This window comes from Erpetoichthys calabaricus, chromosome 18 (genome assembly GCF_900747795.2).
Source record: "Erpetoichthys calabaricus chromosome 18, fErpCal1.3, whole genome shotgun sequence".
In the NCBI taxonomy this organism is placed as follows: Eukaryota; Metazoa; Chordata; class Cladistia; order Polypteriformes; family Polypteridae; genus Erpetoichthys; species Erpetoichthys calabaricus.
This window is the reverse complement of record NC_041411.2, coordinates 63,345,592-63,357,110: the sequence shown is the minus strand read 5'-3', so window position 1 is coordinate 63,357,110 and position 11,519 is coordinate 63,345,592. Positions and strand designations below refer to the sequence as shown.

At 42.1% G+C, this 11,519-nt stretch overlaps 1 protein-coding gene across 1 annotated transcript in view; it reads left to right on the top strand.

The window, feature by feature from the left end:
- Positions 1 to 9,926: 9,926 nt before the first annotated feature.
- Positions 9,927 to 11,519, top strand: part of zgc:171775 (STKc_p38 domain-containing protein) — a 64,688-nt gene continuing 63,095 nt past the window's right edge. Inside the window, exon 1 of the mRNA XM_028825192.2 lies at positions 9,927 to 10,402. Within this exon, the coding sequence (XP_028681025.1) occupies positions 10,284 to 10,402 (119 nt within the window). The 5' untranslated portion in view covers positions 9,927 to 10,283. The remainder of the gene's footprint in view (positions 10,403 to 11,519) is intronic.

Below are 11,519 nucleotides of genomic sequence, written 5' to 3'. Positions count from 1 at the left end.
AGCTCTTTTATGTTCTATGGTGTACTTATCCCAAACCATCATCTTTGAATGTTGCAAGAGTTTCGCCTTGTATGTAGATCGGGGGAATTACATTCATTGCATTCCTAGTCTGAATCACAATCTGATTGTATGGGTGGTTACCTGGCAGGTAACGCTTATGCTTGGTCATCAAGTCGTCTAACATCCGGCACGTGCCCTCTTTTAATTGCGAGAAGCAGATATATATATAGCCAAATTCTCGCGCTTCGTTGCGGCGAAGTACTGCTTTTAATTTTTTATTAAGAAGAAAAGAAAACCTTTTTAAACGGATCGAAAATATACCAATAAAAATTTGTTAAGGATCTGTTTTTTTGTGAACCTCGCTTTTCACAGCTGTCGCGCTACGGCGTGTGTTTCGTTTATTTGACAGTATGTAGTTCGTGGTAATTACATTCATGGCATTCGTTTTCTGAATCACAATCTGATTGTATGGGTGGTTACCTGCCAGGTTACGCTTGTGGTTGGTGAGCAAGTCGCCTTACGTCCGCCACGTGCCCTCTTTCTGTTCCCAGAAGAAGATCATAGAATGGTTTTAATAGTTTACTTTCAAATAATGCAAAGAGTATGTGACACGTGTTTCTCCCTAATTCTGGGCTGATCAGGCGTACACACTCACTGCATCCCCTCTCGGGAATCGAATCTCTATCGTCAGCGCCAGAGTTGAAGCCACTAACGTTGCGGTCAGCAAGTCGGCTAACATCCACCATGTGCCGTCTTTCAGTTGCTAGAAGCAGATCATAGAATGGTTGAAATTGTTTACTTTCAAATTATGCAAAGAGTACGCGACATGTGTTTCGATCTAATTCTGTGCTCTTCATGCGTACACACTCATTGCATCCCCTCTCGGGAATCGAATCTCGAATGTCAGCGCCAGAGGTGAAGCCCCTAACGTTGCGCAACGGCGTGTGATTCGTTTATACCTCGTGTCTTCTCATTAAACTTTTATCTCGCAAATATGTTATTGCAATCCGCAGCGGGAGCGTTTCTATAAACTTAATTTAAACTTACGTTTTACACCGTGCTTTGTTTCCCTTATGAAGATGCTTGTATGCTTCACTCGCTCGCTTCTTATTGTTTCGCTCCCTTCTCAATTGTTTAATGAATTTTTTGTTATTCGCTGTTTGCGGCTCTTCCTTCATTTCTCCCTACTGCGTTCACAGTCTTTTCACGTGATTACGTGGGAGGCGTGATGACGTGACACTCAACTCCGCCTCCCACGGCCATCGAGTTGCCGTCCATTACAGTATATTGTCAAAAAAGAGGTTCCAGTTATGACCATTACGCGTTGAATTTCGAAATGAAACCTGCCTAACTTTTGTAAGTAAGCTGTAAGGAATGAGCCTGCCAAATTTCAGCCTTCCACCTACACAGGAAGTTGGACAATTAGTGATGAGTGAGTCAGTCAGTCAATCAGTCAGTCAGTCAGTGAGTCAGTCAGTGAGGGCTTTGCCTTTTATTAGTATATATATATTCTTATCGCACCCCTAGAGGATACAGACGCTCCTCTAAAAAACGCTGAAAGACTACCTTCACATTGCTCCCTTACTTATTGGGCTTACTTGTGGCTCTGTAGCACGATATGCTTCCTGCGCAGTACTTCTCATACTTAAAAGCCCGAACAGCACTTATTGGTTTTAGATTGATTGCTTTTCTATATATATATGGCATTTATAATCTGAATCACAATCAGATTGTATGGGTGGTTACATACCAGGTAACGCTTGTGGTTGGTCAGCAAGTCGGCTAACATCCACCACGGTGCCCTCTTTTAGTTGTGAGAAGCACATCATAGAATAGTTGAAATAGTTTACTGTCAAATAATGCCAAGAGTATGCGACACGTGTTTCGCCCTAATTCTGGACTTATCACGCGTACAAACTCACTGCACCCCCCTCTCGGCAAGCGTTACCTGGTAGGTAACTACCCATACAATCAGATTGTGATTCAGACTACGAATGCCATGAATGTAATTACCCCGATCTACATGCTGTCAAATGAACGAACCACACGCCGTGGCACAACTCTCTAGCGCTGACGTCCGAGGTTCGATTCCCAAGAGGGGTGCAGTGAGTGTGTACGCCTGATGAGCCCAGAATTAGGGCATTATTTGACTAAACTATTTCAACCATATATATATATTGTGAAAGAATCAATCTCAACACACAAAAAAGGTTTGGGGCAGCCACCTGTATATTTTCCCTGGCTGCAAATAGAGTATAGTAATAATCCAAGATGTGTTCTTGTTGAGTTCCAAACTGAACTGATTTGGTTTTTGAAAAATAGCGGATTTATAAGCTGAAACCGATAGTGATGTCATCTAGAGCCGGAACCAGAAGTGATGTTGATCTGGGCTCCAGAATCGGAAGTGGCATCAGTCTGGGCGCTGGAACTGGAAGTGATGTCGTTGATGTTGAATCAGGCAGGTTTTCCCATATTTGGCCTGCAGAGATAACAGAGGTAGATGTAGTGCACCCTACTGCCCCCTGACCTGGCGGGTAATTACCTCCACTTGGTCCACTCTGCCCTTCTCCTAATCGTGTGTGACAATATACATATAGGGGAGGTGAGGGGAGGAAAGGCTGCAGGGATCTGTGGTATCTGGGGTGAACTTCTCCAGGCTGGTGGTAAGGCTGTCCTCCTGGCATTGCAAGCAATCTTTGTTTCCATTTGGGAGACTGCCATCATCCCAACTGATTGGAAAATGGGACTTGTTGTCTTTATCTGGAAAGGGAAGGGTGATTGCCTGGATTGCAGCAACTACAGGGGGATAACACTGCTCTCGGTGCCAGGTAAGGTCCTTGCTAGAGTCATCCTCAATAGGATCCGTGATCACTTGCTCACCTACCAGTGACAGGAACAGTCTGGTTTACGCCTAAGAAGTCTATCATCGACCACATCCTGGCACTAAGGGTACTCATGGAGCGCAAAAGCGAATATTGGCAGAGCTTCTTTGCAGCCTTTGTCGATTTTCGCAAAGTGTTCAACTCAGTTGATCGAGCTGCCCTGTGGGACACCCTGAGGGTTCGTGGGATCCCCTCGAGGTTGCTGGACTATGGATATGTATTTGATCTAATTTGACCACATTGTGTTGACTGAGTGTAAGTCATTTAAGGATGCCATATCCAATACTTTTTTTTTACAATTTACACAGCTCAGTTTTGTAGAAATTGTTAACATAACAGAGTTAAGTAAATCCAGAAAAATGTTTTTTTGAGTGCACGTACATCTTCTGATTGAAATATGCTGCTTTAGATGCCTTGCGAAGGCTGGCTTGGTGAATATGAGATCTACAGGCAGGACAGGGAAGGCATAAACAAGAGGAGGACTCAGCAAGGCCCCAGGAGGGAGAGAAGCATGTGCTGGCATTGATGACACACATCATCACACTAGAAACCAAAGAAAGTGCACCAACATGGGGTGGTAAAAAGTCCAAATGTAAAAGTCCTGCATGAGAACAATGGACAAAGAGTGCAGGCAGTTAGAAAGTAAGAACCAGCAGGAGCAAAAATATTAAATATGTTATAATGCACTGAAATCCTGGCAATGCTTAACAGGACAGATAACAAAATGCCCAACTCAGCCACTGGCAGCTCATCAGTATCTTAACAAAATATCTTTGACCATAAGTGAAAGTAATCAAGAGTGCACAGGTCAAGTCATTTTTATTTAAATTAACAAATTAAGAACATAAATTATAAGAAGAAATAAATTTAATAAAATAAGGAAGCAAGATAATCTTCTAAGGTAAACTGGAAATTAAACACTCAAAGGTAATTATAATATTTCTTAGCTAACATAAATGTCTATGAAAAGACATCAATACAGCATAGAATTATTATTATTATTATTGTGAATTTCCCCTTGGGGATTAATAAAGTATCTATCTATCTATCTATCTATCTATCTATCTATCTATCTATCTATCTATCTATCTATCTATCTATCTATCTATCTATCTATCTATCTATCTATCTATCTATCAAATATTTTAGTTAAATAACAAAACCAATTATTAATTATTATTATTAAGGATCAAAATGCCCTGGGCTTGCAGTATTCTCAAGAAGCACTTCAGTTCTTTGTAGGCTCAGAAGGACACCATGCAGTAATAAAACAGTGGAAATCCCAAACAGTTAAATATTAAACAAAAGAAGCCTGAAGAAAAGAACCAAACACCATAAAACTGAACAGCCAACTAGAAGAGCAAATGCCAGACTGATAATGGGATCCAGAACTGAAATCAGAAAGGGTGGATAAACTCAAAGCTTGAACTAAGCAGACCTCAGAAATGAGCAAACCTCAGAGCCACGATTCAAAAAAGACAAAAACAAAAAAATGTGAAATCCCTGCTCAGTAACCTAAGGCTGCAAGAGAGGAATGTTACATCTCAGTCAGGGTTTCTCCCTGGCTGGGTGTCAAAGTCTTGTTTTATGTCCTTTTTATTCTTTGCTGAGCTATTTATTTATGTTACTGCTACTCATATTAATGATCTGCTTTATTTCCTGTGCCTGCGTTATGTTCCATGTGTTTTGTGGGTGGTCCCCAAAAGGAGATGGGTCCATCTGCCAGTCACTACTAGAATTTTCCCTCCGCCCTATAAATCCAGACAGTCTCCCACAGTCCCTGGCAGTTCATTGTGAAAGCGCTCTGGAGTTGGTTATCTCTTCTGCTTTGTGCTGCGCTTTTTGTGAATTTTCTAGATTCTTACCATTTTTGATTCTGTATTTGGATTTGTTTGATTTGGATTGCCTTTGTGTTACAGCCAATTCCATTTTGGTTTTCTACTCCACAGAACTTTTTTTTTGTGCCCTCAGTCAGTTTGTGGAACTAGACCTTTTTATTTTTATAAACATTCTTTGAGTTCCTTTTTGTGCCTAGCCAGGGGTTTTGAGTTGATTTCCCCCTCTAGTGAGCATTTTTGGAACTTATTGGGACTTTCTGGTGCTTTGGACTTTCGGTTCATGACAATTACAGTACATCTCAAAGAAACTGCTCCATTTCTTGTTGTCAAAGTGCCAATAATTATTTGTTTGCCCCCTCTATTAATGCAGATTTTGCACTTGGGGAAAGCACAAGAAACCTGAATGTTGAGTCAGAGTTGCAAAACATTACTGGCTTTACACACTTACAATAGAAATCATCATAATATACAGAGTGAAACCTAACTTTCTGCTCAAATCAGGCAGTGAAAAAAAGACCATGAGTGAAAATCCCACCAGGATGTAAAACTGCAAACTGCCTTTAAGTTGCCACATTCCTAATATTCTGTTAAGGCTCAAAAGAGGACAAAAGACATCCTGGTCAATGGAGGGCAGCACAAGATCACATGCTGAGAGAAGAGTTGGAAAGCTACCTTGGAGGCTTGACCCATGAAGGCAACAGAACAGTCAGGAGTCTCTAGAGGAAACTGTAGCCTGGGGTCTCTGCACAAAAAGTAGTGACAATCCTGACAATAGAACGGATTCTGCGGTTTGGCTAGGACTTGCTCTCGGGCAGATATTAACACTGATTCACAGTCAAAACACTTTGAACCTAGAGTTAGGACGTGAGTTGGGCCAAGGCCGCAACAACAGGAAGAAAAGAATAGCGAGGCACTCTAAACAGGCTCTGTCCCTGTCTCATGTCAGCTCACTGCGGGGTGGTAGGGCTCACTGTGTGGCCATGCAGTGCTAGCTAGCTGTCACAAAAAAGACAGCAGAGGGGAACTGCTCCACTATAAAACTCAGCAAGCTTCATGTACCCAAAAAGGAATACACAATATCATAACTTTATATACATTACCAATTTTGACTTATATATGAATTTGACTACATATATTCACATGCTGAGTTTACATATTCAGATTGTTATTACATGTACTGAATTTGCACTGCATATGTTATTCCATCCATCCATCCATTTTCCAACCCGCTGAATCCGAACACAGGGTCATGGGGGTCTGCTGGAGCCAATCCCAGCCAACACAGGGCACAAGGCAGGAAACAATCCCGGGCAGGGTGCCAACCCACCGCAGGACACACACAAACACACCCACACACCAAGCACACACTAGCGCCAATTTAGGATCGCCAATCCACCTAACCTGCATGTCATTGGACTGTGGGAGGAAACCGGAGCGCCCGGAGGAAACCCACGCAGACACGGGGAGAACATGCAAACTCCACGCAGGGAGGACCCGGGAAGCGAACCCAGGTCCCCAGATCACCCAACTGCGAGGCAGCAGCACTACCCACTGCGCCACCGTGCCGCCATATGTTATACAGTATCTGCCAAATAAAACAAAGCACCAAAATACTCTGATTGTGACTCAGACCTAAGAATATATATAATGTGTTTATATATTTATCTATATATATTGTGAAAAAGGTGCTATATAGGCACCCGACTCAACACAGACTGGACACGGAGGCACACGTAAAATAAACAAAACGATTTATTTTTTCTTCACCTGTGGGCGCACGTCTTCTCCATGTCCCACAGGCAGTACACAGTCCCACGCACAAACACCAAATAAAACACACAATAAAGCACTAACTCTTCCTCCACCACTCCTCCCTGGCAACCTCATCCTCCTCCTCCCAATTCTGGCTCCTTGAGCGGTGGCTGCTGGCCCCTTTTATAGTTCACCCAGAAGTGCTCCAGATACTTGATTGCCAAGTTGCTCAGAAGTTCCAGCTGCAGCCCCCCCTGGTGGTGACTGTGGGACCCAACAGGGCTGCCCCCAACTCCATTTCCCATGGAGCCCTGCGGGAAACCGAGGCACCACTCCAACCCAGGGGGGCAGCCATTTAGCGTCCAGGGTGAGGTATTGCACCATCCATGGCTGCTACCCCAGAGCATATAACGAAGTGGCGTCCCAGCAGGTTATGTATCCCGGCCGTCCACCACACTATATAAAAGCCAAATACCACTGACTCACTCATAATGAAATCTCCCAAACCATGAGGACTTGGGACTTGAAATTTGGAATGTAGGTTACCCTTTGTCCATATGTGCTCTCTAAGAAACGGTTTTAAAAATTTTGTGGTCCAAGCGAGAAATTTCTTATAGTTTTTCAGACCCGTTCGTATGTCTGTCCACTTTTCATGAGAGAACTACTTAACAGATTTAGATCAGGTTTTTTTCTATAATTTGCTTGAACATTCAGTTGATTTTGTGACTTCTCTCATTGTGCTAAGAATCATAGTTCACTTGCAGGAGCGATATATTCACGCTAATCCTAGACAGAGGCTGCGGGCCGAGAGTGACGTCAGGGGTAGAGAGCTGGGCTGGGCCCTCCTCACTGTCCTGTTTCACTAATATGTGGGCAAAGCCGCGGGGGATGGCTAGTCTTCTTCTATAATATGCTACCATGGCTGTTCATTTATCTCTCCAGGATTTTAAATCACCTGTGGCTCACAAACCGTTTCACCTATTGACTTGAAATTTGGTACACATATACTATGTGACGTCTAATATCCGCTTTCGGGGTGATGATTTTATTACTCTTTTTATTTTTATTTTATTTTATTGAAGAATCAACTCTCTGCAGCGCGCATCACGGTTGCCGTGAGGTGCATGTGTAAGGGTGCCGTTCTCATTCCCTACCACCTTCGCTAATCATTCTTGAGGCAGATTGAAGACTTAAGTTCCAGATTAAGTGAACAATTAAAGAAAACATTCTAAGTAATTGCAACACAAAAACTCATTTAATCAGTTTTCACGCGAAAAGATGCGACGAAAAACAAGAGAAGCAGCGGGCCACTAGAGTAGAGAGAAGAAGAGCTGCTCAGGAAGCAGCAAGCACATCAACCTCTGAGCAAACGAATGCTAAACATACAGAGAAAGAGGATGAAAATGAGGAATGCTCAAGTCAAGTGTATTCACTTGCGCCGTTACTGGTAAATATATACAGTGCATCCGGAAAGTATTCCCAGCGCATCACTTTTTCCACATTTTGTTATGTTACAGCCTTATTCCAAAATGGATTAAATTCATTTTTTTTCCTCAGAATTATACACACAACACCCCATAATGACAACGTGAAAAAAGTTTACTTGAGGTTTTTGCAAATTTATTAAAAATAAAAAAACTGAGAAATCCCATGTCCATAAGTATTCACAGCCTTTGCTCAATACTTTGTCGATGCACCTTTGGCAGCAATTACAGCCTCAAGTCTTTTTGAATATGATGCCACAAGCTTGGCACACCTATCCTTGGCCAGTGTGGCTCATTCCTCTTTGCAGCACCTCTCAAGCTCCATCAGGTTGGATGGGAAGCGTCGGTGCACAGCCATTTTAAGATCTCTCCAGAGATGTTCAATCGGATTCAAGTCTGGGCTCTGGCTGGGCCACTCAAGGACATTCACAGAGTTGTCCTGAAGCCACTGCTTTGATATCTTGGCTGTGTGCTTAGGGTCGTTGTCCTGCTGAAAGATGAACCGTCGCCCCAGTCTGAGGTCAAGAGTGCTCTGGAGCAGGTTTTCATCCAGGATGTCTCTGTACATTGCTGCAGTCATCTTTCCCTTTATCCTGACTAGTCTCCCAGTTCCTGCCGCTGAAAAATATCCCCACGGCATGATGCTGCCACCACCATGCTTCACTGTAGGGATGGTATTGGCCTGGTGATGAGCGGTGCCTGGTTTCCTCCAAACGTGATGCCTGGCATTCACACCAAAGAGTTCAATCTTTGTCTCATCAAACCAGAGAATGTTGTTTCTCATGATCTGAGAGTCCTTCAGGTGTCTTTTGGCAAACTCCAGGCGGGCTGCCATGTGCCTTTTGCTAAGGAGTGGCTTCCGTCTGGCCACTCTACCATACAGGCCTGATTGGTGGATTGCTGCAGAGATGGTTGTCCTTCTGGAAGGTTCTCCTCTCTCCACAGAGGACCTCTGGAGCTCTGACAGAGTGACCATCGGGTTCTTGGTCACCTCCCTGACTAAGGCCCTTCTCCCCCGATCGCTCAGTTTAGATGGCCGGCCAGCTCTAGGAAGAGTCCTGGTGGTTTCGAACTTCTTCCACTTACGGATGATGGAGGCCACTGTGCTCATTGAGACCTTCAAAGCAGCAGAAATGTTTCTGTAACCTTCCCCAGTTTTGTGCCTTGAGACAATCCTGTCTCGGAGGTCTACAGACAATTCCTTTGACTTCATACTTGGTTTGTGCTCTGACATGAACTGTCAACTGTGGGACCTTATATAGACAGGTGTGTGCCTTTCCAAATCATGTCCAGTCAATTGAATTTACCACAGGTGGGCTCCAATTAAGCTGCAGAAACATCTCAAGGATGATCAGGGGAAACAGGATGCAGTAAACTTTTTTCACGTTGTCATTATGGGGTGTTGTGTGTAGAATTCTGAGGAAAAAAAAAAGAATTTAATCCATTTTGGAATAAGGCTGTAACATAACAAAATGTGGAAAAAGTGATGCGCTGTGAATACTTTCCGGATGCACTGTATACTCTTTGTATTATTTGGCAGATACTGTATCACATATCTATGAGCTGCTTCTAGCAACTGAGAGGACGTCGCGAATGTTTCCCAGCTGACCGATACCTGGTAGGTAACCACCTAAATAATCAGATTCGATTCAGAATTAGGAATGTAATATATATATATATATATATATATATATATATATATATATATATATATATATATATATATATATATATATATATATTTATATATATATATATATATATATATATATATATATATATATATATATATATATATATAGCATAGAGTGAAGTCTTCTTAAAGATTTTTTTCACACGGTTTCATGCATGGAAACAGAAATCAGGTAAGATGAATTGTGCTTACTATTAAATATCGTGAAGTTAAGTATTAAAATACATTCTTGCTTATCATTGTTACGCGCTGCTTGTTGGTGGGATGTCTAAGAGAGGATTTCAGTGTATTGTGCACGTGACAAGTTTACTGCTACTACTAATCATAACAGGTGAAGTACACGGCAGCACTTCAGGTTTGCCTCCATAGGCTGCACTCCGTACTTCTTAACAGCTCACCCTCTCTACCCCCACCCTTTCCGATAGACCCGTGACCCGGGACTTTTTTTTTTTTGTATTTATTCTTCAGCTCATGTACTCGAAAAGAACGTAGGGGGTTGTCTTAGGGCGTTTACCTGCCTAAGGAAATGCATTCCCACCTACTCAGGCAGCACTGAAGCTTTAAGCGGGTCAGTCACGTTTTGGGGGTTGAGAGTTGCGACAATAAATTTGGAGTCGAGGAAAATCTTTGTGAGATGGCAACTCCGGTTAAAAAGGGCTTTTATAGACAAGAAGTCCAAAAAACCACCTGGGAAGTTCCTGCCAGATATACCAACCTGAATCCTGTGGGGACAGGGGCGTACGGGACAGTCTGGTAAGTGACGTGCCGCACGGGTTCTTTGAGAGCGCAGTTTTGCGGGGTTTAGGTGTTGAGCCTGCGCTTCTCCTAGCTGAGGGTCGTTATTATTTGGTTTAAGGAGCACTCTAAGTTTGTAAATTGTGAATGTTTTCCAAAAGCATAGTTAAGTAATAAAGCTGCACAAGCCTGATTTGATTTTTTAAAATTTTATATTATAGATTGGTGATTACTTATTGGAGTCGCCTTTAAGAATGAATAGTAATAAAGTTGCATTCTTAATCTCCTGGCCTGACATGCTTATACGATTGATTGGCGAAATAAAGACGACAATCGTCAGTGTAGAATTTGCTCAAGTATCGTTTCGTTTACTTTTCGTGATGTTATCTTCAACATTTGTTACTTGCAGGACACTGAAAATTTTTGCTTGTTCAGACATCACCCTTGTATGACCCCCAGCGAGTGTCTGAATCAGTATAAAGCGTCTTGAAATGGTGTTCACAATATGTAAAATAAGATCTTACGTGAGTTTTTCAACAAATGTACAATCTACACTTAAGTTGAAGACAGAGGCTTAGTTGGGGCAGCATGAGTGACTGTATGAGTGGATTTTGCACATTTTGTCCATGACTGCATGAGTTCACGTCCAGTTACTTTGATTTCTTGCTACATTTCAAAGATGGATAGACAGATAGATCTTTATTGTCATTGTCACTTTTACAAAGGAACAATGAAATTGAAGGTGCAGTCGACTCAGTGTGAGGCATAAGAGTTAAAAAGACAAGAAGAGAGAAAATATTAACAAACCGAATAGTAATAAAAGTACTTTACAAAATTTACAAATTGCACTTGTTATATATACAAATTGCACTGGTTAAATGTACAAATGTACAAATTGCACTGGTTGATTGATTGAGAGCCTTATAATACACTGGTCAGTTGTCCAGAGTTTGTTCCTGCTTTGTGCCTAAACCTGACAGGATATCAATCTTTGTTGTTGTTTTATACTTTAATAAACCCAAAGTATCCCCCACCTTCCCCATTCTCATACTATACAATGCACACAACATTCTTTTCTTGCCGTGTACAATATCCCTTTAAATAAAATACTTTTTTGACAAAGTATTTCATCCAT